We start from the raw sequence: 27298 nt of genomic DNA on the forward strand, positions 1-27298 counted from the left end.
CTGGTCTTTGACTTCATGCAACTGTGGCAGGAAAGTTATTTCACAAGCCTTGAAGTTCATATTTTAAGGATATTTGTGTGTGTGTGTGTGTGTGTGTGTGTGTGTGTGTTTTGTTTTGTTTTTCCTGAGATAGGGTCTCGCTCTATCCCTCAGGCTGGAGTGTAGTGGCAAGAGCATACTTCACTGCAGTCTCAAAATCCTAGGCTCAAGGGATTCTCCTGCCTCAGCCTCCTGAGTAGCTAGGACTACAGGCACATACCACCATGCCTGGCTAATTTTCAAGTTGCTTTTTTTCTTTTTTTTTGTTTTAATAGAGACAGAGCCTTATGTTCCCCAGGGTGGTCTTGAACTCCTGGTCTCTGATCCTTCTGCCTCAGCACCCTAAAGTGCTATCATTACAGGTGTGAGCCATTGCACCTTGGGGAGGATTTATATATTTTTAAAACAGTTCAAAATATCCTTTTAAAAATACCTTTTTGAGGTATAATTGACTTATAATAAATTATACATATTCAAAGTATACAACTTGATACGTTTTGACTTATACGTATACAACCAAAAAACCATCACCACAATCAAGATGATAAATTTGTCACCCTCAGAAGTTTTCTCATGCCCCTTTGTGATCCTTCCCTCCCACTCCTTCTACTCCTGTCCCTCGGCAACCAGTGATCTGCTTTCTGTCGCTGTGGTTTTCGTTTTCTAGAATTTTATATAAATGGAATCGTACAGTATGATTTGACTGTCTCCTTTCACTTGGCATAATTATTTTGAGATTCATCCGTTGTTGTAGTATCAGTAGTTTTCAAGAAAATCTCTTTATTCGCTTAAGAATGCCATTGTCACTTTGAACCAAGTTATTACTAAAAGAAGAGTATATCTAAGATGCAGTCTGATTTGGGACTTTTAATCTTTGGCATTTTCGCCTAGCTGATTTTTTTTTAACCCACAAGTTATTTTAAACATTCCGGAATGAAGACACTTTTTCTTACGTGTATCTATGCAGTGACTGCTTCATAGTTACCTCTATGAAATTAAAGATTATTTGTTACTTAAATGTATTCCTGATGTATTTTGTTATTTTTTTCTTAAAGAGGGAGTTTTATTATTTTGCTTTTTACACACATTGGTATGGCACTTTAATTTTAGCTTAACTTTTTGGGCCTTTTGCTTTAACCTTCATTTTACTTTATGTTCATGAGTGAGTATATTTCAGCAATTTACTTAAGGTGTCTTCACCAGTATTGAAGAATTGGAATGGAATATTTACAATTTGCTGAGAAATAGGAAAGTCATGTTTTAGATTCTTCATAATATTTGAACTTTACCCAAATTTACTGGTCTCTTTGATAAAAATCATCTGTTTACACTTTTCCTGATTAAAAGAGTAATGGTATTTAATGTAATCTATTTCTTTTTTCTTTTTTTTTTTCTTTTTTTTTTTTGAGATGGAGTCTCACTCTGTTGCCCAGGCTGCAGTGCAGTGGCTTGATCGTCTCACTGCAACCTCCGCCTCCCGGGTTCAAGCAGTTCTCCTGCCTTAGCCTCCCGAGTAGCTGGGATTTACAGGCATGAATCACCACACCCGACTAATTTTTGTATTTTTAGTAGAGAAGGGCTTTCACCACGTTAGCCAGGCTGATCTCGAACTCCTGACCTCAGGTGATTCTCCCGCCTCGGCCTCCCAGAGTGCTGGCATTACAGGCGTGAGCCACTGCGCCTGACCATGTATTTCTTTAAAACCTTGGAGCATAGAAGTTGGTAGCCTCTCCAAGATGCAGAGTTATTATTTCCATGTGAAGTAAATGTGGACTTACACATTTACAAATTACAGTTTTTTTTTTAATTTTTTAGAATGTACCCAGCTGATATAATTTCTTTTAACAATTTAACAATCACTCTGTGTCTGCTTTAGCAAGTAAGATACTGTGCAGATATAATGATGAATAGAGACAGCCTTATAATTTTAATAACAGTAGAAATAATAGAACTGCAACTGCCATTTTATCCAGTACTCATGTGCCGAGCATTGTGCTATATACTTTACATATACTATTTTAAAATGCTTACAACAACTGTGAGGTAGGTGATACTACCCTTGTATTATAGTTGGGGAAACTGAAGCATGAAATTGTTTAGAACCTTGCACAATATTTTATAACTTAGGAGTGGCAAAACCAGGTTTTGGAGCCAATTCTGACTCAGAAGCTCATATTCCTTTGGCTATGTTATGTTTCTTCAAGAAGTAGTAGGCAGTAGAATGGGGTGGGAGAAGCACAGATTATATAATAGATGACATTACAGAACATAATGTGGATGCTGTAAGCAAAGCATAAACAACATTGTTCATGGGAGAAATTTTCAATCTGGATTATGGGGAAGGTATCACAAAGGAAGTGTTATTTGAAGTGGGCCTTGACAGTATAATATCAAAGAAGGCAAACATTCATTTGGGAGGGTATATTTTAGGGAGAGCTAAAATAATATGCAAACTGAGGGTGATTTTCAGAGGATGGCAGCAGTCTGATACTGTTAAATGGGCCATGGTGTGTTGGAAGTAGCACTTAGAAGGAAGTCAGATTAGATATGAATGATAGCTAAATTTTTATCTCTCAAAGTATACCTAAAAGGTTGAGTCTGTAGGATTTACTAAGTGGATAATCAGATTTGTATTATGGCATTCAGTGATAGTTTTGATTCTTAATTTGAGGTTGTAAGAAAAGGAGCTCTGAGTTGGATGCTTGATTAGTTAATGTAAGCCCCATCACTATCTTGGAAACTCCATGAAGACAGGTAACTATCTTGATTTACCAGTACATCCCCAGCATCTAGCAGGAAGTACTCATGCCAAGTACCAAATGGAAACTCAGGAGCAAGGAAGATAAATGTTAGAAGAAGAGTTAAGAGAAATCAAAGAGCCGACTTCTAAAAAATTTTACCTAGAACTTTCCTGGGTGCTTTTCATGACAGTTGATTGTCCTACCAGTATAGATTGTAGATACTTGCCAGAGAGTGATATGATATATTAACAATTCTCTATGTGCAGTCATTGACTTCTCCAACAATCTATAGCTCAACAAAACCTCCCTTCCAGGCTTGTGTTATGAGCATATTTGCAACACTGCAGTAAAAGGGAGATGAGCCTGGATTTATAGGCTTTAGATTCAGTTAGATTAACAAAGAGATAGCATTTAAGCCTCCCAGAATTGTTATAGTTTCTGTCTCAGGGTGCTTGAACTGTTAATATTTATAGCTCTCTTAGCTAGGTATTAGAAAATGGCAATAAGGGAATGGAGTTTTTATTTGTTGGTTAAGAAATAGGCTGCTGTGTAGGTAAGAAACTTGTTTTGTAGAGGAGGGGAATAGTATAGTGGAGAGTAGAAAAGATTAAGGAGAAGGGTACCAAGGTCTAACTCCCTCTGAAAGTTTTTCTACAGCTATCAGATTGATCCTTCCACTTCCTCTCTACTGTCATAGTATTTTTAACTCTTATTCCTACCAAATTAATTGGCATTGTACTTCCATATTCCTTTTTCTTCTAGACTAAAAGTTTATCAAATGCAAGGAGAATTTTCTTCATCTTTGTGTCTGTGTATAGTTGATGTTTAAATATTCCTTATACTAAACTGAGCTAGGCGCTATTGTAGGTGTTAACCCAAAGATAAGTTCCTTGCCCTCATGAAGCTCATATTCTACTTGTAATGACAGAAGCATGGCTACTATAGATTTCCTTGGATTTTTCTAGTGTTCTTTTTCCTCTCCTCGCAGACAGCATGGTAAAGTTGAATGTGAATGAAGAAATGGAACCCTCTCAGAAAAAATTTTTGCATAGGACAAGGGAAGAAACTTTCTCTCTTCTTCTTATTTCCTATACCAGATCGACCTTTACTCCAGGACACTGAACTTTGGCTAGTTACACATTTCCCCACAAGAATTACCAAATTTTTCTGAGCATGACATTGTTGAAACTTCATTTATGAACAGAATTATGAAATATGCAAATTTCCTCTATGCACCATTAGCTTATTTGAATAACCACATAGTTACTCTTATTTACCACTGGATGAGGTTTCAGTGACTATAAGGTGAAGCCATTGGTGGAGTTTTAAAAATGGGTCATTAACCTGAGTAGTTTCAGTGTACTGTACTTGTCCTTAAGCTGATACAAATGGGAGCTGTTTATATAGATCAACTACATTGTGGGACAGATACATTTTGATGAATTAGGCTGAGAAGCTGAATACCAATAAGTACATTTTTTAAAATTAAAAGCTTTCTGAAGAGAAATATGGAATTACTAGGTTGCATCATTCTCATCAGTGTTCAAAGTAAGGATTTTTTTACTCTTTTAATGGCTTTCCTTCAACCACAGCCCAAAGGACTGAATTAAATGTTTCTTCCTCTTTTACTCTCTTTGGTGGAGCTGGATATATTAATACCTATGTTTAGGATATTTGTGTAGGTGTGTTGATATTTCAAGAGCAGTACTCTATTATAAAAGTTCTTAATAGTGACTAGTTTTGGGGGACAGTAGTGTTACAGAGAGTAATTTGAGCACTTTATTTTCTACTGTGGTTCAAGAAGTGTTTCAGAACTATTTTTAACAGTGTGAAACCACTTTGTTTTTCAGTATTCTTGCCATGAGAAAAAGAATGTGATAAGTTATTCAACTTATGAAATTCAAGTTACATGTGAATTCTGCCAGGTATGTGTGCAATATTTGGTATTTTTAGCCATTTTTTACATTTTGGGTTATAAAAATCTTTATAGGTTGTTTCTGTTAGATAAGTATTTGTGGTGGTTTTTTTTCCCATAGAAAACAAGTCACTTATTTAGTATGTAGTTTAGCTGATACTCCTATTGTGTTTTTAAATAATCAGATTAAAAGCATCTAAATACACTTAGCTGTGACAGACATAAACATATTTTAAGGTTTTGATTTCCTCTAAAATGAGTTCTATCAGTCCCATGGGATGTTCTGTGAAAAAGTGTTCAAATAGCAAATAGCTATGGCAAAAATGCCATACTCTGGGTGCTCCCCTAGTCATTTTACATTAGCATATTAAAGACTCTGAAGAGTCCTCCAAAAAGAAAGAAAGAGAGAGAGAGAGAGAGGGAGGGAGGAGGGAGGGAGGGAGGGAGGAAGGAAGGAAGGAAGGAAGGAAGGAAGGAGAGAGAAAGAAAGAGAAAGAAGAAAAAAAAGTATATTTCAGCATTTCCCAGATTTGTTTGGCCACACCTTTTTTTCTGTGGTGTTTATTGACATCCCCATTGAAATGTTTTGGGAAGCACTGCTGTGAAGGGTTAACTATTATTTGAAAAAGCTACTATTTGAAAAAGAAACTGTTACAGAATTATTAGTTGAGTCAAATATGTTTGCTATATATAATTTCTAGAAAGAAAACAAGTTGATGGAAGGGATAATTAATTGAGAACTTTTAAATTGAAATTTAAAAGTAGGAAAGTAATCCTGACTCAGAGATGTCTTTTTGCAGTTGTTTTGTTCAAATCAGGATCCTTAATTTGGTTGTATGTTTATTTTTTTTTTTTTTTTTTTTTTTTTTTTTTTTGAGGCGGAGTCTCGCTCTGTCGCCTGGACTGGAGTGCAGTGGCCGGATCTCAGCTCACTGCAAACTCCATCTCCCAGGTTTACGCCATTCTCCTGCCTCAGCCTCCCGAGTAGCTGGGACTACAGGCGCCGCCACCTCGCCCGGCTAGTTTTTGTATTTTTAGTAGAGGCGGGGTTTCACCGTGTTAGCCAGGATGGTCTCGATCTCCTGACCTCGTGATCCGCCTGTCTCGGCCTCCCAAAGTGCTGGGATTACAGGCTTGAGCCACCGCGCCCGGCCGGTTGTATGTTTATTAAATTTCTTCTAATGGAAAACAGTAACCCTCTTCCTTTGCTCTTCTTTTTATCTTCATGACATTTACTTGTTGAAGAGAGCAGGTCATTTGTTCTAACTTACAGTGATTCATCTTAGGGTTGACTTTACAATGGTGGGAAAGTAATACAGTCACTATACTGCTCAATTCGTGATGGGGTTATGTCCCAATAAACCCATCGTAAATTGAAAATATCTGTATTGGATTTGGATGATTACCTCCTGGTGGTGGTGTTTAACTTCTTTTCCTGTCTCCTGAATTTCCTTGTAATTGGAGCTAGGGAGGCTTGATTAGATTCACTTTTGACTTTTGACATTCCCTGCCCTCACCCTTAACAACTTTTGGTGTTAATTTTAGACTAATCTGAATTCAGATGCTGTCAGCCTGGTCCAACCATTGTGAAGTTCCTATCACCTTTTCTCCTAATGGTTTTAAAAATCAGACATTGATGATAGTTGCCCGGGTCCATTATTTCATTAGGGATTAAAGTGGTGCTGTTCTTCCTCTTCTACTTCTTCCTCCTCCTCCCCCTTCTCCCTCCCTTCTTCCTCCTTCCCTTCTTCTTTCCTCCCTCTTCTCCCTCCCTCCCTCTTCTTTCCTCCCTCTCTCCTCTTTCCCACCTCCTTCCTTCCTCTCTTCTCTCTCCCTTCCTTCCCCTTTCTTCCTTCCCCCTCCCTCCTTCTAGCCTCCTCCTCTTCCTGTTGCTTCTCTTCCTCCTCCCTCTCCTTATTCGTTCTTTCTTCTTTCTTTTTTCTTCTTTCGTGTTTTTTTTTTTTTTTTTTGGAGACAGTATCTCTCTCTTGTCACTGATTACTGCAATCTTGACCTCTTGGGTTCAAGGGATCCTCCTTCCTCAGTAACTGGGACCACAGGCAGGTGCCACCATGCCCTGCTTTGTTGTTGTTGTTGTTGTTGTTGTTGTTGTTGTTGTTGTTAAGGGGGTCACAGGGATTTGGACTGAGATTTGATTATGAGAACTTGACAGCTCTGCCTTTGCGACCAAATGGGCAGTGCTTTTGTTTTCATTTTGACTGGAGTGCAGTGACGCACTCTCGGCTCACTGCAAGCTCCATTTCCAGGTTCATGCCATTCTGCCTCAGCCTCCCTAGTAGCTAGGACTACAGGTGCCTGCCACCATGCCCGGCTAATTTTTTTGTATTTTTAGTAGAGACGGGGTTTTGAAAGTGTTAGCCAGGGTGGTCTCTTTTTAAAAAAAAAAAAAAAAAAAAAAGAGACGGGGTCTTGTTCTGTCACCCAGGCTGGACTGCAGTGGCACAATCACAGGTTACTGCAGCCTGGACCTCCTGGGCTCAAGAGATCCTCCTGCCTCAGCCTCCAGAGTAGCTGGGACTACAGACATGCACCGCCATGATGCTACCATGAGTGACTGTTTTAAATTATTTGTAGATGGGGTCACGCCGTCTTTCCCAAGCTAGTCTTGAACTCCTGGGCTCAAGCCATCCTCCCACCTCAGCCTCCCACCTCAGCCTACCAAAGTGCTGGGATTATAGTCATGAGCCACTGCACCCAGCTAAAGTGGCAATTTTCTAATTATTTTATTCTTCTGCACTTGTTGAAATTCTGTAAAGGACTTTTCCTTCATCAACTCTTTGGTTACTGGAAATACATTTTATGCACAAAAGGCAGATTAAACACACTGATCTTTTTTCTTTTTTTTTTTACCAGTTTTCAGATAAGGGCATTTTCTTAGTTGTTGAGTTGCGTGACTTGTCAAGTCCTTACTGGTTTGCTGTGTGCCAGGCTTTCTTTCAATCTCTTACTCCACCTCTACTTAGAGTCCTGTGACAATCATTTTTTTAGGTATACAGTTGTTCCTCAATATCTGTGGGTGATTGAATCCAGGACCTCCTGAAGATACCAAAATCTGAGGATGCTCCAGTTTCTTATATAAAATGGTGTAGTATTTGCGTACTCCTCCCGTATACTTTAAATCATCTCTAGGTTACTTTATACCTAATACAATGCATATGCTATGTGAATAGTTGTTATACTATATTGTTTAAGGAATAACGACAAGAAAAAAAGTCTGTACGTGTTTAGTACAGATGCAGTTTTTTCCCACATATTTTTGGTTCAAGATTGATTGAATCCATGGATGCAAAACTCATGGATACAGAGGGATGACTGTACATATTCTTTTATTTTTAATTGTTTTTTATAGTATGTGTCCTTCTCAAAGCTTCTGTAAGGTTTCCTGGAACACACTGTATCTGAATGTAGTTACCTGTATAATTTTTGTCTGTTTCCTAGTATTAGGTTAGATACACTATTTGCTTCTTTTTTGCCTTTTATTGAGGTATAATTTATATAGAATGAAATGCACTATGTACAGTAACATCTGTTTGATCAATCTTTTCTTTTGTGGACCTTTTGTATCCCGTTTAACCTTTGCCTACTCCGAAGATTCTTTCCTATTTTTCTTCTAGAAACTTACGCTTTGCCTTTCACTTTTAGGCCTATGATCTGCTGTGACTTAATTTTTGGTATAATGTGAGATAGAATTCATGGGGCATTTTTTAAAGTTTTGAATCCTTAATTGACATAACATTAAGGCTCTGAAAAGTCCTGTAAAATGAAGCCTACACATTCAACATTTCCCAAATTTATTTGGCTAAATATCTTTTTGCTGTTGTCAGGGGAATATTACATAATTATTATTGGTTGATTCAAGTACTCTTGCTATATAAAATTTCTAGAACCAATTATTGAAAAGACTATCCTTTTCCCACTTAACTGCAGTTGAGCATTTGTACAAATCAGGTAACCTTATGTGTGGTTCTATTTCTGTACTCCTTTCTTTTCTATTTCTTTATATGTTTATCATTGGACTGATACCACAGTGTCTTAATTATTGTAATTTTATAATGGATCATGATGTCTGATAATAAAAGTCCTCTAGCTTAGTTACGATTCTTCATGACTGCCTTGTTTATTCATTGTCTTTTGCATTTTGTTAAATTTTTCAGTTTCCACACATACACAAAAGCTACCGGGAATTTTTGTTTGTTTGTTTGTTTTTGTTTAAGACAGAGAATCTCACTCTGTTGCCCAAGCTGGAGTGCAGTGGTGCAGCCTCAGCTCACTGCAACGTCCACCTCCCCAGGTTCAAGTGATTCTCATGCCTCAGCCTCTCCCAAGTAGCTGGGACTACAGGTGCGTGCCACCACACGGAGCTACTTTTTGAATTTTTGGTAGAGACAGGGTTTTGCCATGTTGGCTAGGCTTGTCTCAAACTTCTGACCTTAAGTGATCCACCTGCCTCAGCCTGTCGGAGTGCTGGGATTACAGGCATGAGCCACTGCACCTGGCTGACGAACAAAACTGATAAAATAATTTTGGTTTATATCTATTTAAAGATACTGAATTCATTATTTAAAACCACCCAGAAGAGAAAGCTCCAGGCTCAGATAGCTTCAGTGGTGAATTATTCCAACATTTAAGGAAGAATTAGTACCTATCTTACGGAGATTTTTCTAGAGAGTAGAAAAGAATTAACATGACCCAACTCTTCTTATAAAGCCACTGCAACCTAGACACCTGGCAAAGTTATTTTTCACGACATAGATGTAAACATCTTAAAATACTAGCAAAAGGGAGGATTCATTTAAGAAATTCTGGTTGGTTTGTCAATTAAACATTCAGTGTGATATACCACATTAAAACAATAAGAGAAAAAAATAGTATCTGAATAGATGCAGAAAAAGCATTTGATAAAACTCAATGTCGACTCATCATTAAAACTCTCAGGAAACTAGAAATTGGAGGAAGCTTTCTTAATCTGATAAGGAATATCTGAAAAAATCTGCAGCATCTGCTTTCTCCCTGAGATTTAAGTGTATTTTTAAGACTAGCATCTGCACAGTGCAATAAAGCTAAGCACAATAAAATGAGGTATGCCTGTACCAGGAATTCTCATAATGTGAGAGGGGTCTGTGAAGTTAAACATTTTTATAATAATACTAAAATATTTACCTTTTTAAAATTCTCATTTCACAAGGATTTGATGCCATTTTCTAGAGGATACATGATGATATCACAACAGGTTGAATACCAGAAGCACATAAGAGAATTCAGCTGTATTACTGTGTTGAACCAGATGTTAAAGATTTGCAAAAAATGGGAAAGAATGCCTTTCTCACTGAATTTTTTGTTTTGAAAATATATGGTTTTTTAAAATATGTTAACATACAATGAGTTCATTGTTATTTTTAAATAGATTCATAAATTAATATTTTTAGAATTTCTCGGTTTTAATTTCTGATGTGGTCAGTATTGATAGTACATAAACAAAAATGTTCTTTGGGAACCTAAATTTTTAAGAGTGTAGAGTATCCTGTTTGAGAAATTCAGGGCCATACTGTGCTCACTTATTGTTTAGTAAGTTTTACTAGTGGTCAATTACAACCAATCTTGTTAGAATACTTTGCTATTACTTAAAAATTTATATACCAGTACTCCTTAGTTTGTGAACATTTAAGAAGCATTAGAAGGATAATATGTTATTTAGATATGTCACAGATATGAGGAGATGTTCCAAATTTAGTTGTAAAATAGCTTATAATGCTCACAGATTGTGTAGGTCAAAAATTTTACAGGGTACAAGAAAATGGCCTGTCTCTGCTTTTTGTCTCTGCCTGGTACTGGCACCAGCAGCAGGCATTTGCTACTAGTAAACTGTGATTCTCAGTATCTGCCTCAGTCTCAACTTTTCAGGGCAGCAGTTTGCCCTTTGACCTCATTTCTCTGATGGATGTAAGAAGAGTTGATGATTTTCTGTTGGTTTAGCTTATTTCTCGTTATGAGGATAGGAGTGATGACTTTCAAGTTCTTTTTGTGTTAGACTAGAAGCCAGAAGTCTAGACAGTGTTTCCCCAAGTGTCATCCTTGTACCCACCAGTGTGATATCAAGTTGTCCATAGGCTATTTGACAATTATAGCAATAAACATTTTGGATAAAGCAATAAAAATTTTGTTCGCACATTTCACAAATTTTGTGTATGAGATTAATAATGGTGACTTCCTGGAAACCATTTCTATTCTCAGTGATCATTGCGTACATGCTTTAAACATGAAGCAGCGACTACTGTGAACCAGCATGGGTTTCCTAAAAATGATGTATATCAAATCTTTGACAAAATTTTTGATATATTACAAGAAAACAGCATAAAATATTGACAAGACTTTTGAACTTGGACTCAGTATACCACTAACAAAAGGTTGGAAATCTAGGATTTAGAAAGAGATCAGAGTTAGAGATACAGATTTTGTTATATTAATTACTACCTTATCTCCTTTACTGGGAGGAGAGATTCCCTGAGGCTAGAATCCATTTCTCTTTTATTTTTGAATTTCTGTGAGTCTTCTATAGTGCTTCCAATATAGGAAAAGGTGTAAATTTAAGAAGGGATTTAAGAGTTTGGTTTTAGACATATTGATGTTTTGGTGGCATATTTAGGTAGAAATGTTTAGCCAATAGATAAAAATATCCACTAGAATTTAGGACTGGATATAGAAATTTTGCCACATTATTTTCATAACAGTACAGTATGATCCTTGGAAGAATGCATAGTATTTGCTCATTTAATTTTGTTGAATAAATGAAATTTGTTCGTTTTACCGTAAGTACTTTTACATTGCTGAGCAGAAAAGAGTTAGCCTGGCAGAGCAGTGTTCCTACCCTTTTTCCTATAGTGCAAAATCTACATGTTACATGTATTTTGTCTACTCTCATAATAAGAAAGTGAAATAGAATTAAAATGTCAGAAAAGTGTTTTATTTTGCATTAAAATAAAAAATACGCTTAATGAAAAATCTTGAGATTTGCATTTTAAATTATTCTTTATTTTAAAATATGTACTCTAAAGTGTTTTCTGATTGATTATAGGCAATACAAGGACCTGTGGAATATGAGTGATGACAAACCCTTTCTATGCACTGCGCCTGGATGTGGCCAGGTAATATATAAATTACTTTAAATTATTTTGTATATTTCCACTTACTAAAACATGGATGATACGTTATCACTAAAAGCATTTTCTTGCAGTATTCTGTACCATTTTGGAGTTAGGATGAAAAAAAACCAGAAAACTTTTGGGAAGAAATTCTTCTTTTTCTTCAATAAGTGCAACTGAGTTTTAGAAAGTATAATCTAATATGGAGTGGGGGGGGTGTGGAATGTAATGGAAAGGTGGAAACCCTACCCAAAAGTCCAAGATATGAAAGTATAATTTGACTGTTATTGGTTGAAAATTATTGATAAACTGCCTAATTAGAAATTAGATCTATATTATGTGAGAATTATTTTACTTACTAAACTTTTATGAAATTAACTGGTATTTACTTCTTAGAGTATCACTAATGTATTAATGTTGTTAAGCCTAACATCTTTAATATTGGGCATATGGCAGCAGTTTCAGAAAGTAATATTTTTTTAACAAGCCACTAAATTATTAATCTATTCCTATTATACTTACCTTAAAATAACTATAGACACTAAGGAAGAATTAAAGAATAAATGTAATGTGTAGCAAAGTTGCAAAGTACTTAAATATACAGACCATAAATTGTAAGTAAGCATTATTTCTTCTCATTTGTTTTCTTAGTTGATATTTTAAATTGAAATGTAATGACCTACAATAAACTGTATATACTTAAAAATGTACCATTTGATAAATTTTAACACGTACATACTCATAAAACCATCAGCACAATCAGGATAGTGAACATATACATCACCCCAAAAGTTTCCTCATGCCTATTTATAATTCCTCTTATCCCACCTACCTTTATCAATTACTGGTCTACCTTCTGGTACTGTAGATTTGTTTGCATTTTCCAGAATTTTATATAAATGGAATCATACAGTACATTTTTTCACTCCACATAATTTAATATTTCTCTATGTTATGCTACCAGTAGTTAATTCCTTTTCATTGAGATATAATATTTCATTATCTCACAATTTATCTGTTCATCTACTGATAGATAATTGGTTTTTTTAGTTATTAATAAAGCTGATGTGAATACTTGTGTACAAGTCTTTTTATGGACACATGCTTTCATTTCTCTTGGAAGAATACATGGGAGTATAATGATGGGATTATCTGATAGATATATGTTTGACTTTTTAGGAAATTGCCAGGCTGCTTTTTTCATGTGTTTATTGACCATTTGTATCCCTTACATTTTGTGAAGTATCTTTGTAAATCTTTTGCTCATTTTAAAAAATTGAGTTGTCTTTTTATTATTGAGTTGTGGGAGTTCTTTATATATCCTGGATACCAGTCCTGTGTCAGAGATTGCTTTTTCTGTGGTTTGCATCTTAATTTTCATAATAATATCTTTCGATGAACAGATGTTTCTAATTTTAATGAATCCTAATGTGTTAATATTTTTCCTCTTATGGTTGTTGCTTTCTGTGACTTGTCTGATAAATTTTTGCTTGCCTTTAGGTTATGAAGGTATTCTCCTTTGTTTTCCTCTAAAAGCTTTCTGTTTCATTTAGATTTCTCTTTAATCTTGAATTAGTTTTTGTGTATGGTGTGAGATAGGGGTTGAAGCTAACTTTTTTTTTTTTTTTTGAGATGGAATTTCGCTCTTGTTACCCAGGCTAGAGTGCAATGGCACGATCTCAGCTCACCACAACCTCCGCCTCCTGGGTTCAAGCAATTCTTCTGCCTCAGCCTCCCAAGTAGCTTGGTTTACAGGCATGTGCCACCACGCCTGGCTAATTTTGTATTTTTAGTAGAGATGGAGTTTCTTCATGTTGGTCAGGCTGGTCTCAAACTCCTGATCTCAGGTGATGCCCCTGCCTCGGCCTCCCAAAGTGCTAGGATTACAGGCGTGAGCCACCATGCCCAGCCAGTTGAAGCTAACTTTTTAAAAATATGAGTTTAGATATCCCAGCATAATTTCCTGAAAAGATTTTTCTTTCCTCATTAAACTGCTTTGACTCCTTTAATGAAAATCAAATGATTGTAAGTATGGGTCTGTTTCTGGGATTTATATTCTGTTCCATTCATCATTCTGTCAACTTTTATGCCAGTACCACACCATTTTGATTACTCTAGCTTTACGGTTAGTGTTCCAGTCAGTTAAGATAAATTCTCTAATTTAGTCTTCCTTTTTCAAGATTGGTTTGGGTAGTCTCTTAAGTTTTAGTCATTCTGGTGAGGGTGTTGTGGTATCTCATTGTAATTTTGATTTACATGATATTTAATGATGTATAGCCAGGTATACATAGGAGTTAATCAGGGTTAATGCTATTTTAGATTGGTTAACCAGGGAATGTGCCTCTGCTAAGGTGACATTTGAACAAAGACCCGAAGAAAATGCAGGAGCACACACTTTGTATGTTTCTAGACTAAAGGAGCAGCAAATGTAAAGGCACTAGGGAGGGAATGTGTATGGTGTGTTTAAGAACAAAAACACAACTACTGTGGCTGGAGCATATAATGATCAACAGAGAGAAGATTAAGAGATGAGGTCAGAGGAGATAGAAAAAAAGACATATCCTATGATAAGGTGTTTGGGTTTTATTCACTGAACAGTGAAAAGCCACTGCTGAGTGGTCACAGGGAGACAAGAGGCTGACAGCAGTCCAGGTGAGAGATGATGGTGGTTTGGATTAGGTGGTAACAGTGGACACAGACTAATTTGACATTTATTTTGGAGATATATTTGATATTTTTTTTTTCTGTAAAGTTAAGAGAGCTAAAAACTACAATTCTCTTGGCACCTAGAATTCTGCATATGATTTTAGGTTTCACCAATGAAATTTACTCTTTCTGGTAAATCAGATTTACTTTAATTATTTTTTTTTTCCCCCTCGAGACAGGGTCTCACTCTGTTACCTGGGCTGGAGTGCAGTAGCATGATCATAACACACTGAAGCCTCAACCTCTGGGGCTCAGGTGATCCTCCCACCTCAGCCTCCAGAGTAGCCAGGACCACCGGTGCTCACCACCACACCTGACTAATTTTTTGCTTGGTTTTTTTTTGTTGTTGTTTTTTTGTTTTTTTTTTTTTTGATACAGGGTCTCCCAGTGTTGTCCAGGCTGTTCTCAAACTCCTGGGTTCAAGCCACCTGCCCACCTTGGCCTCCCAATATGCTGGGATTATAGGTGTGAGCCACTGCGCCTGACCCACTTTACTTTTTGGATTTGGTACCAAATTAAATGGAATGAGAGATGGTATTACTCAAATCATCCATTCTGCTGGCTTGGAGTGAACAGACAGCTTTATTCTGTAATCCCTGAATTACAGCTAATGCAGTGTGTTTCTAGGGCCAGCCTTTGGACAAAGACTAGTTTTGACATGTTCTAGGTATCATTCTTGGAGACCCAAAAAAGGCCTTTCCTGATTCTCTTCTGCTTAAAATAGTTAGAATGGTTTTTGTGATTGACTTCTTACTAATACACATGCCATTTTAAATAAAAGCATTACAGTTAACTTAAACAGAAGAAAAACTGATTGCTGAACATTAGAATTTGTTTGTGTATGTGTATCATAAGAAATTGTTGTTAAAAGACCTCTCTAACATTAACTATGTATGTGAAAAATAGTAAGTTAGGTAATTATTTTTTTAGGTTTCCTACTATTAAAGGAGTTAACATTTCATACTTTCTACCTCCACTTTCCCATCTCCTAATGTCTGATAATTACTATTTTTTCCATTGTCAAGGTTTGTAATTCATTTTGTCTTATCCATAATTCCCATATTTGCTTAGTTTTACTTCTATATCAAAATAGTATAGATAGAAGGGTGACAGGTAAGCTTTAGGGCACCTCCAGTGTTTAATCAGGAAAAGGAGGAGAATGTAGCACAGAAGATTAAGAATCAGCAACCAGTGAGGAAAATTGGATCCTGAAAGTTAGAAAAAATATTTCAAAGTAAGAGAAACAATGTAGTCATATCTTAAAGTAGGATAAGATGAGAATTCAGTGTTTACTATTGAATTTAGAGACTATGATAAGAGTAGCTTTCAATGAAGGGGCAGTAACAACAGTGTAATTGGAGTAGGTTGAAGAGAGAATGGGAAGAACCAGAAATGTAGACATTATAGGACAGCTCTTTCTTGGAGGTGTAGCTAAAGGGAAAGTGAGATATATAGCTTCAATGTAGGACTGAAGATGGTGGATCTTCTTTGTTTTGCATTTTAGGGTGGGAATACCACAGCATATTTGGCAATGCAGAAAATGGGACCATTGCAGGAGTGGGGTCCTTAAGTAGCTAGGAGAGGATGGGATCTAGTTATATTTTTAAAACAAAATTGGGACCATACTGCACAGTTTTGTATTCTGTTAGTATTTGGATGACATTACACATACCATGAGCATTTTGTCTGTTAATTGAAAGCATGGCTTTAAGTCACTGTTGCTAGAGAAGGTCCCATGATTTACTGATTCCACTATTATGAACTTTTCATTTTGGTATTACAAGCAACATTGTGATGAATATCCTTCTACATAACCCTTTGTATATGTCTCCACTTAGTTTCTTTTTTTTTTTTTTGAGTCGGAGTCTGGCTCTGTCGCCCAGGCTGGAGTGCAGTGGCCGGATCTCAGCTCACTGCAAGCTCCGCCTCCCTGGTTCACGCCATTCTCCTGCCTCAGCCTCCCGAGTAGCTGGGACTACAGCCGCCCGCCACCTCGCCCGGCTAGTTTTTTGTATTTTTTTTTTTAGTAGAGACGGGGTTTCACCGTGTTAGCCACGATGGTCTCGATCTCCTGACCTCTTGATCCGCCCGCCTCGGCCTCCCAAAGTGCTGGGATTACAGGCTTGAGCCACCGCGCCCAGCCTTAGTTTCTTAAAATACATTTTGGAACTAGTGTTACTGGATTTAAATGTATACACACATTTCTAAGTTTCTTCATATATTTTGCCAAATTGTTTTTTAAAAGCTAAATCAATTTTTTATTCTCACTAATAATTGAATTCTTGCTAATAGTAATTCTTTTAAACATTAGCCATTTGATCCTGAGTATTATTTTAGGGGGGGCTGTGTTTGTACCCTAAGATACTTAAAATAATCTCTTTGTAAGTATTACTGATCAAAATATAACCTGCCTACTCATCCATTCATTAAATCTTGCTGAGAACAGAAATGGTGTGGTCTCTCTTTAGATTGAAATAGTATTTCCTAGAAACTACTTAATAAGAATTGGTTTTAGAAGCATCATTTTGATAGTGACTACCTTTTCACAAGATTGCCTTTTCACACTGTCTTTTTAAGTTTCTTGTTATTTTTTGTCACCAGTAAGCAATGACATTATTCTGAATTTGAGTTTCAGCTTTAACACAATGGTCCTAGTTAAATTTAAGGTTTCAAATAGATTTTTACACATTAAAATCTATTTTGGTGATAATACAACATCAGAGAGAGACCTCTAGAAATGATTACAAAGAGTTTTTAACTGTAGACTCTTGCTATTAAATCTTCTTGTATGCCTAAGTTACTCTTAGGTATTCCACATGCCTGTTAATTTCACTTATTTTAAAGTGATGCTCCATGGAATTTAGTAAAAGAGACAGTGAGATAATTTAGTGAAAGATTCATTTGTCTTTGTTAGTCTTCCATATAATTGGTAGTATCTTTGCTTTTGGTGTCCCTGTCATTGAAAAGTGTTTCTTTGGTAGAATGTTTACACATTATAAGCTGTTTTATAAAGGAGATAAAGATTCATTTTATATTTAGTCTAAAGCGTCAATGGAGATGTATGCGTGAGTGTGTGTGTGTGTGTGCATGAGAGAGACAGTGAATATATCAGTGTAACTTCCTGCTGTTGTTGAATAGTCCTTAAACTAGTGAAAAAAGTAGTGAAACGAGCTATTGGCCCAATGGCTTGAAAACTTATTTGTGTCTATCTAATATGTTTAAAAGGAATAATAATATATCATGGATATGAGTGTATGTATTAACTATAGAATGACTGATTTTTTAGGAAGTTAATTCTGGTGAGAGTGGTCAAGCCTTAGTAACAGAGATTTCCCAGATATCAAAACTTAAATTATTGTAGAAGCAACTGATTTACCTTCATCCCATCTGACAGGTTACCCTTTCTTTTTAACCTTTTAAGAGAGATTGCTATCTGCTAGGGACCTATCAAAGAAATAAAAATTTTTTTTCACTTTTTACATTGTTTATTGAGCTGTATACTCAAGGTCTTAGTCTTGCTTAACAAAATACTTGTGTTTTTGTGTATATCTACAGCGTTTTGCATGGGGGTTGTGCTTTGAAATGCCTGGGGGAATACAATTTATGAATTCAGTATGTTGGTGTTGTTAGTAATATATATATTTTTACAAAGCTTATTTTTAGAATAAACTTTAATTTGACTGGGAAGGCAATTCATATAGATTCTGTAAAAAAATTTTTTTATCTTAGCTTGTAGCTACTTTATAAATAAAGAATGCATTTCTTTCATATTAAACTCCTGGTGAGTGCCTTTTCACAAGATTGCTTTTTCACACTGTCTTTTTAAGTTTCTTGTTAAAAGTAATAAATTTTCTCAGATAACCAAGGTCAAATTCATCTGTATCAAGTGCCAGTGTATTTTGTCCTTTGCAGTGTTTTTGTATTTTGACAGATACCTTTGCGGTGTTGCTGTCACTGTATATAATTATTACTGTTATAGGATCAGTAATCCCTTTGTAAATTGCATTTAGACAAATTTGATCTGTGGATCTTGTATGAGAGTTTATAAATACATATTGGTTGCATTCTCCCTTTTAATATTCATATGATCCTAAATATTTGTTAGGTTCCTTCTGGCCACTTCCTTTCACTTAGGATTGAACTTGGTGCTATTTCATATGTTTTGTACAACACAATGTTATTTATTCTACATGTAGTTCTTTGATTTGAATATTTGTGGTCAAACTAATCCAAGCAAAGAAAATTGGTAGAATAAAATTCCTTGGCAACAACATTCCAACTTCTTATCTATTAATTTGTTGACTTTGCAGTTTTAAAATCTGGGACTTGCACCAAAATGCATTCATTCACAAATGTTTAATGATTGCCTTTAGTGGAAAAGCCACATTATGAGGTTCTTTGGAATATAAAGTAAATCTTACTTTCAGATGCTTTTAATGTAGGATGTAAGACACATACATATAAAACAGCAATACAAAGAAAAAGTGTAAAATATTAATGTCAATACACTCTGCAGATATGTTCATTCTCTGAGAACTGTGTTATTCAGCAGTCTGTCAAAAGTACCACTGTTTCTTATTTCTCCAAAATTGGGAGAGATTCTTATAATGATAAAGTAATAGGAAGATAGTACCTGGGTGGGGAAAAGTTCGATTGTGGTCCTAGTGCCTATAGTTGGTGCCCAGTAAATGTCTGAAGAGTGAATGAGTAAGTCAAGTAATGGAAGTGTTGTTGCATCTGAACACTCTCCTTCAGTGGTAATACAAGCAGGTTCTGAAGAGAGGTTATAAAATAATAGTTTTCTGTTGGTGTGTGAAGTAATCCAAAGACTAAGCGATAAAATGTAGCCAGATTAAACTGAAGTTGAATTCACCTTAATGAACAGTGGTTTTGGGTCTTTTTTAACTCCCTCAGACTGATCTTTAAGATTCACCTTTTTATTGTAATGAATTCATTCTTTCAGTTAGCATTTATTGAGTACTTACTGTATGTTAAGTTTAGGGGACCACAGTAGGAGCTCAGCCTACTTAAAAGGACAGACGTATGAAAATATGATAGGTGCTATAACCAAGGCATTGTGCAACACATAACTGGGGCACATATGAGATGGTTTTCACCTCTACAGGCAGAGGGATAGTGGGCTGGACCAAAGATGTTAAAATGTTAAAAATGTTTCATTATTTTACATTGTGTTTAAGGTAACCCTAAAGCTACTATTATTAGTTGCATGAAAGGATGTAGTGAATTGGGTAGAGGAAGGAGACCACAAGAAATGGAATTCATTTTGATGGTTTGGGCAAACCAAGTTCAGGTATATATATTTTAACATCCTCACTTGTAAGGTTATAAAGAATGAATTGAGATCTGTTAACTTAGCATTTTACAATTACTGCTTTGAAATAACAAAAAACTCCCTATTTTCAGTTATAAATGTTGCTTAATGAGCATCTTCAAAAAGGTTGATGTTCAGACATCAGAGATAAACAATGTATTTATTGTATTGTAATCATAAATGTTACCTTTGGTATGCAAAACTTATCCAAGTTAGAGGTAGGAAAAAATATGATGGATAACTTTAAAAATAAAATGTTTTAAAAATAATTTTGCTCCATTTTTATGTAAGAACTCTCATGAAAAAATTATTTTGGCTACTTTAAAAATTCTTATTTTAAAATGAGTTGCTTTGTTATTGTACCGGTTGCTATTTCTTTGCTGGATTAAAACAAAGGCATTCTTTTTTATGTGGTAACATGAAAATCAGATTTATTTCTTAATTTTGTCCAGGCGTAATACTTTTATAAGAAAATTCTCTTTTAAAAAGTGGTAAGTAACCTTAAGTCTAGGTAAATATTAATACTACAGTACTTGCTTGAAAAGTCATTGTATCATGGAATATAGTTTCTACTATGATAGGACAGATCAATGGTGGTCTATTTTTAGTATCCAAATGAAATTTATGTAAAATTTCTTTGCCTCCGATTTTATTTTTAAATGCTCTCAAATGAGTTATGTGACCTAGCAGTGTGTCAGTATTGCTTATTCTTGTGTAATGGGTTTCTCTGTGATTGTTTGCAATCTAGTATGCTTATCTACTAACAACGGATTCTTTTATAGTTTAAAAACTGCTATTTCACTGTTAATGGTGGTTTTACATGTTGTGGAAATGAATTTCCTAATCATTTTACTTATTTGATCAAATTGAAAATCTTAACTATATTTTAAAACTTTTTGCCACAGCGTTTTACCAACGAGGATCATTTGGCTGTCCATAAACATAAACATGAGATGACACTGAAATTTGGTCCAGCACGTAATGACAGTGTCATTGTGGCTGGTTAGTATATGCTTTTATTAATAGCTTATATACATATTTCACCTGGAATGTGCACAATTTTTGTGTATTCTCTGTAAATAATATAGTCTGGTGATATTCCAATGACTTCATTATAGTAAATGTTGGCAACATGTATTTTACCCATTACATTTTCATGTTTCCTTCTGACCATTCATTTCACTTTTTCGTGTGGTTTTCAAATTTAGATTCCAATGTCGATTTTGTGGAAGTTCATTAGAATTCTGAGAACATTCATACCATCTACAAATTTTACATTTAACTAATAATTGAACTAACATGGTATTTAGTCAGCATTTCTTTTAGCTATCTTGTACAACTGACTTACAAGGCTGTGTGAAGATAGAAAATGACCAAGCTTCTCCTGTTGGAGAAAGAACAGTGAGCAGACTTGTTCATTAGAGTTGTTTATATTTCTTTTCAGACTAAACATTTGTATTAGTAAAATATTCTCAGTAAAGAGGCTGTAAATTCAGTCAGTGCAGTTTTTGTGTGTTGATACTATGAAACGTACAGTATCACCTAAGCAGATGATTATTTTTCACTGTATGTGAAAAGAGAAACCCAGTTCATACATTGGTTGATTGTCATTCCATGCTGTATTAGCTGCTCTTTTTTGGTATTTAAATACATACACACACACATCTATGTATATATGCATACATGTCATGTATAATTTTGCTAATTTTTTGGTGTATTTTATAAGTATTGTGATAAAACAAAACTATACATTTCAGATCTTTTATGTTATCACAGATTTACATATAAATATTCGAATTAACTCTAGATTTTTCTTTTCTCTTGTAAAGCTTGTTATATATCATGTAAGTCTGGAATTATACCCAAATACTATAATACTTTTAAATTATTAATCATTATAGAGCCCAAATTGTTCTATGCAATGTTTTGGATAGATAATAAAACAAATATTTGGTGGTTTTCCCTCTACTTTCAGTATTGAAATTTTTGTAATGAAGAAATTAAAGGTAACAGGAAGTTAATTTATCAAAAACAATGTATGTAGGAAAAATGTAGGGGAACTTCCAACATATCCTAAGTTCCATAAGTAAAAACCAGAGGAGAGTGAGATATGCTCTTTTTTTTTTTTTTTTTTTTTGGAGTATTTTACATTAAATACTAAGATCTAGAACCAAACGAACCAAACAAGCAAAATAGTAACAAACCTGGAAAGTTCACTGTCCTAGGCATGAAGCTCTTTGTTTCTCTGAAACTTTCTGCCTTAGCACAATCTCTCTCTGTGTGTAACTTTTTAGCTCAAATATGTTTTGAAATTGGTTTCTAGAAATTACTTTCCTGTCTGAGCACATTTAATGGAGTAGAAAAGTAGAGCACATTCAAACACAGTACTTGACCTTTTTTGTTTTCACTAACATATATTGAGATGAATAGGTTAACATTACCATGTAAATAAAATGCATGATATGTGTGGTATAGTTTTGGTGATCGGTAGCCATATGCAATGTGCATGTTCAATGATTGTGCCTATGTTGACTTTTCTCAAGTCTGATAGTTCCAGTGATCATTGATAAAAGTGACTTATGCTTATGTATTTTATTTTTTTAAGATTTTTTCCCTCCCTTTAATGTAATTTCAGAGCCTTCTAATGAACTTAGATAGGCAGACCCTTTGGGTATGAACAGGAGTCAAATTTAGATTTGACCTACTAATTTAGTCATGATGGACTTAAGCTAATACATGTACTTTACTTACTATAATGTGATTTTTGAGATCTTTTGGGAGGTGGGAATTAAAGGATAGGCTAGAAACTAGTAAAATTATGATATAATAGAGTCCTTCTAGTAATTCTGTATTACTAACAGTGCCTGAGACAGGCCTGCATTTTGTCTAGTTATGTATTACAAGTGGGTCATTTTAGTGTTAAATATATTTGTACATAGTAAAAATACTAGTACTCTAGGTATACATGTGGGGGGCAAAGATAAAATAGTAAGTAATGCCCTCTGTGGGGATATAATGGTTAACAAATACGTGAATTTTAATCTTACAAAAGAAATTATGAGTATTTTCTCTTAAACTAAGAGTCTTCCTCAGAAGAGTACTTTTATTTCACTTAGGCTAGATCCCTGCTATATATAGCCTGTAAAATTGGTGCTCTAAAATATATTAAATGTGAATAGAATTTGAATGTGCTACCAACTCTAATCAATATGAATAGACACCCTTGAAAATAATAACACTAAATAGGCAGAATTTATAAGTTTCTTTTCATTCAGTGTAAATCTTATCTGGCATTTTTTGTAGCCTATACATGAACACTGAGTACATATGTTAATGTACATAGTAGGAGTACATATTCGAGTAAAGTTGAAATGTTTCATGTTGTAAGAAAATAGAGTGAACTCTTTCTTTACTCCCTAGGAATTAAGCTAGAACATTCTGGAGGCATGTGACTCACACATACCCCTTGTACCTAGCTTGTAAAATGCATTTAATTAGAAAATTAGTTTCAGTAGATAGTGGCAAAAAGAGGGATTGTTGTTTTAGGGCTGTTTTAACTTTTTTTTTCTTTCTTACAATATTTTTATCTGCCTACTAAAGATTCTCTTTTATCTTAGTTTGCTTTCATATAGAGTATGAACAACTAGTGGAAGAACCAAGTTAAAGCAGATATATATGCTCTTATCCTAGTTTTCCCCAAATTTCATTTATTTAAATAATTGTAGTTTTTAATAATGTAAATTTTGTAAAATTCTTTATACTGTGTTAGATAATAGTTTATCTCTTGAGTAGAGGATGTTTATGCCATTCTACTCAAAGAGAAGCAGTGGACTAAGGAGCAAAAAGGACTTCTTTCCTACTTTCATAGTTCTTAAAATTAGAGGAAATATGAAGTACAGCAAAAATTTAACCAAATTTTGTTTGCTTTAAAGGAAGAGGTCTTTCCAAAGAGAGAATTAACAACTGACTGAACCAGTCCTGCTAATTTGTTAACTTAGTAGCTATATTTTAGAGTCGTAACATATTTAAATATGCATGATTTACTTCTTGACATTTATTTCAGATCAGACCCCAACACCAACCAGATTCTTGAAAAACTGTGAAGAAGTGGGTTTGTTTAATGAGTTGGCAAGTCCATTTGAGAATGAATTCAAGAAAGCTTCAGAAGACGACATTAAAAAAGTATGTTGTAACAATGAAATTTAAAGAGTACTTCTGACAGAAAAGTAATCATAGTTTATACTTCCTGCTTTTTCAATTTAGACATACTGTTTTTGAACTTGTAACCTGTTCCTTCTTATTTGAATTATAGATGCCTCTAGATTTATCCCCTCTTGCAACACCTATCATAAGAAGCAAAATTGAGGAACCTTCTGTTGTAGAAACAACTCACCAGGATAGTCCTTTACCTCACCCAGAGTCTACTACCAGTGATGAGAAGGTTAGAAATTTTTAGAAATACAAACTAAGGGGGAAGAACAGTACCCAAATAAAGTTTACTATTTAATCTCCATAAAATGTTTGTGTATTAAATTCTGTGTCAGCTTGCAATAGTTTTATATGTGAAAGCCTGTCAATACTCAGATATTTCAGGGTAAGAAGACTGCAGTTTTATTGTACACAGAAAAATTATAGGGGAGAACAGTCATGTTAGATAAAACTTATTTTTAAAAGATACATGAATGTATAAATTTAACTTAATTTTTCTGGGTTTTGCTATTTTATATTTAGCTGCTTTTATACAGTAACAGCTTAATTAAGAATCTATTCAAAAAATTATTTGAACAATGGTCTTTTAGACTTTTACAGGATTAAGGGACTAGTTAATCTCAGCAGTGGATCTTTGTAAGTGCAATTAGGAGGATGATGATACTAGCTTGAATACCAAGATAATCTGGGACCACCTGGGCTACACTTGTGTTTTGGGTAACATTATTATGGGAACTTCTTGATCACTCTTTTGTTCACAAGCACATAGAATAAGCACATATTTATTTGGGAGTAGTACCATGCAGGACACAGCGAAGAGGCAATATTCTTTTTTAGATTGTTATTCTAAAACCATACTTACTAATGGACTTCTGTCGTGGCGGAGGAGCTAGAAATAAGGAAATACAGAAAAAATAACTTTTTGGCTAAGAATAAATGCTTTTTTTTTTTTTTGCAATTTCTTTTTCTGATTTTAAAAGTACATTCTCATTCTTCTTCTCTAGGAATAGAGAAAAATGAAAAGAAAACCAAAATCACCTATTAGCACATAATTGAATAAGATTACTATCTTGAAACGTTTTTCCTAGATATATACATTTATAGGTACAAATATATAAGTGAATAGAAAGATAGATGGCTACAAAGATCCTAGCTTTATTTTATATTGTGCTTTAGATGCTCAGTATTGATGAATATTTTCCCATGTCATTAGAGATTTCCCCAAAATGGTTGTACTTTGTTTTATTATATGATATGTATTATGTTATCCTGTTCTTTTTGGACATAAAGGTTGTTTTCACATTATCGCAGTTATTAGAAATGCTTTTTAAATCTCTGATATAAATCTTTTTTCCTAAAGAGCATTTCATTCTTTTCACACTTAACAGTTTTTCGTTGTTCATGGCTGCTCCAGCATCTTTTAGGAGTATTCCTTCTTTCTGCATTCCCCAATCATTAGGCCCTCCTTGAGCAAGGTATACCATATGAAATTGATTTTAAAAAAAAAATCTGGAGCTCTTCTTCTTTCTTGATTTTCTTCCTAGGTGATCTCATCCAGCCACATAACTTTAATAAACATCTACATACTGATGACTCCCAAATTTCTATGGGCATAGGTATCTCACCAGATTGCCATATTTATATCCAACTCCATCTTGACATCACCTTTTCTATGTCTAATAGAAATCTTAAACTTAATAGGTCAAAATCAGAGTCTTTGATTCTTCCCCCAGTTTTCCCCATCTCAGTAAATTTTCTCCACCCGTTTAGTTGTTCTAGCTGAGAATTCAGAGGTCATCCTTTATTTATTCTTTTCTTTTACACTGAAACTAACAGCGTATTTTATCAGACCTGAATCTCATCCTCTATGTCTGTGTTCAGTGACACCACTTAAACCCAAACCATCATCATCTTTCGTTTGGATTATTAACAGTTACCTTCTAACTGATCTTCCTACTTCTACCTCCAATCCATTTTCTATAAGATGACTTTTAATACATTAAACATGTCACCTGCTTAAAATCTTTCAGTGGTCTACCATTGTATTTAAAATACTTCACACTCCTTGGCGTAAGTCCTCTTTTATCTGGGCCTGTCTATGCATCTATCCTCACCTCATGCCTCTCTCTTGTGTTCATCAAATATTTGAAGCTTTTTCCTACCTCAGGACATGACATGTGGTATTGCTTCCTTGTCCCTATAATGAAATGCTCTCCTCCTTACCCTTTCATCTTCAATTCAAATGCTGTTTTTGCATAGAAGCTCACCTATTCTTACTATGCTATCTAAATTAACTGACTCTTCCTTACCCTCAGCTAATCTTTCACCCTTTGTTAGGTTGCACGTATTATTCTGTAACACTTAAGATTTACTACAATCTGAAATTTTCTTGTTTGTTGTACTTTTTATTGTGTCTTCCCACTAGTCTTTGAGAGCTTCAGTTCTCAACTTATTGAATAAATGAAGTTATAATAGTACTAGTTTATCCTTCCAATGTAGCTTAATAAGATTTTGGTGATAAGTGGCACCATACAGGCCAATTCATAAAACACAGTAGACCCAATGTATACACTGGCTTATTTAAGGAATTCTGGGTAAAATCTTTTAAAACTTTTTGTTCTCTAATCTGTAAAGCCAGAGGAAATGCCATCTTTAAGGTCTTGGCTGACAAATTCTGTTTTCCTAACTTGAAAGAGTTCACTCCAGTAATTATTTATTTTATATTCAAGATATCAGTATTACATGGCCTTTTGATATTGAGAAATTATTGATCTAGATGAGGTAGCTAACTGAAATTAATAATGATTTGTATTGCTCTAAAAATTCTTATTTCTGTTACTTAATCTGTATCAGCCATAACACAGCCTCACTGGACCTGTTTCCTCTTTATACAGTATAATGAGGGAGGGGAAACTAAACAATCCCTTCTGGATTTTAAGTTCTGTGATTCTCTGAGAATGGATTATATTTTTATTTTTTATTAAAATTCTCTTGGTATCATAGCCAAGTTGCCTAGTCTAACTTATTTCTGGATTGACAGGAAAACAAGTTGTACTGAAAAAAAAAAAAACCGTCTTTTTAAAAGTAAAATATTAATTGAACATTGCATTTGAATCTTTACAGCTCTTCTAAAATGTTCTTTTAATTAATTTAAATATTAATTTGCTTTGAGCAGTTGTTATTCTGTAGATGGTTT

At 34.7% G+C, this 27298-nt stretch overlaps 1 protein-coding gene across 3 annotated transcripts in view; it reads left to right on the forward strand.

Annotated features, from left to right (window-relative positions):
• The window catches only part of ATF2 (activating transcription factor 2), a 92779-nt gene that overhangs the window by 26741 nt on the left and 38740 nt on the right, over positions 1-27298 (forward strand). For 2 of the 3 annotated variants that reach the window (XR_004441696.1, XM_033231063.1), the window contains exons 3-7: positions 4631-4705; positions 11789-11858; positions 20799-20895; positions 23957-24075; positions 24206-24334. Coding sequence is in view for 2 of the 3 variants with exons in the window: in XM_033231063.1 (XP_033086954.1) it covers positions 4674-4705; positions 11789-11858; positions 20799-20895; positions 23957-24075; positions 24206-24334 (447 nt within the window). In the remaining variant the exon portion in view is untranslated. The remainder of the gene's footprint in view (positions 1-4630; positions 4706-11788; positions 11859-20798; positions 20896-23956; positions 24076-24205; positions 24335-27298) is intronic. The other variant, XM_033231064.1, reaches the window with a different exon arrangement.

Source organism: Trachypithecus francoisi, unplaced genomic scaffold, assembly GCF_009764315.1.
Source record: "Trachypithecus francoisi isolate TF-2019V2 unplaced genomic scaffold, Tfra_2.0 Lachesis_group13, whole genome shotgun sequence".
NCBI classification, from domain to species: domain Eukaryota; kingdom Metazoa; phylum Chordata; class Mammalia; order Primates; family Cercopithecidae; genus Trachypithecus; species Trachypithecus francoisi.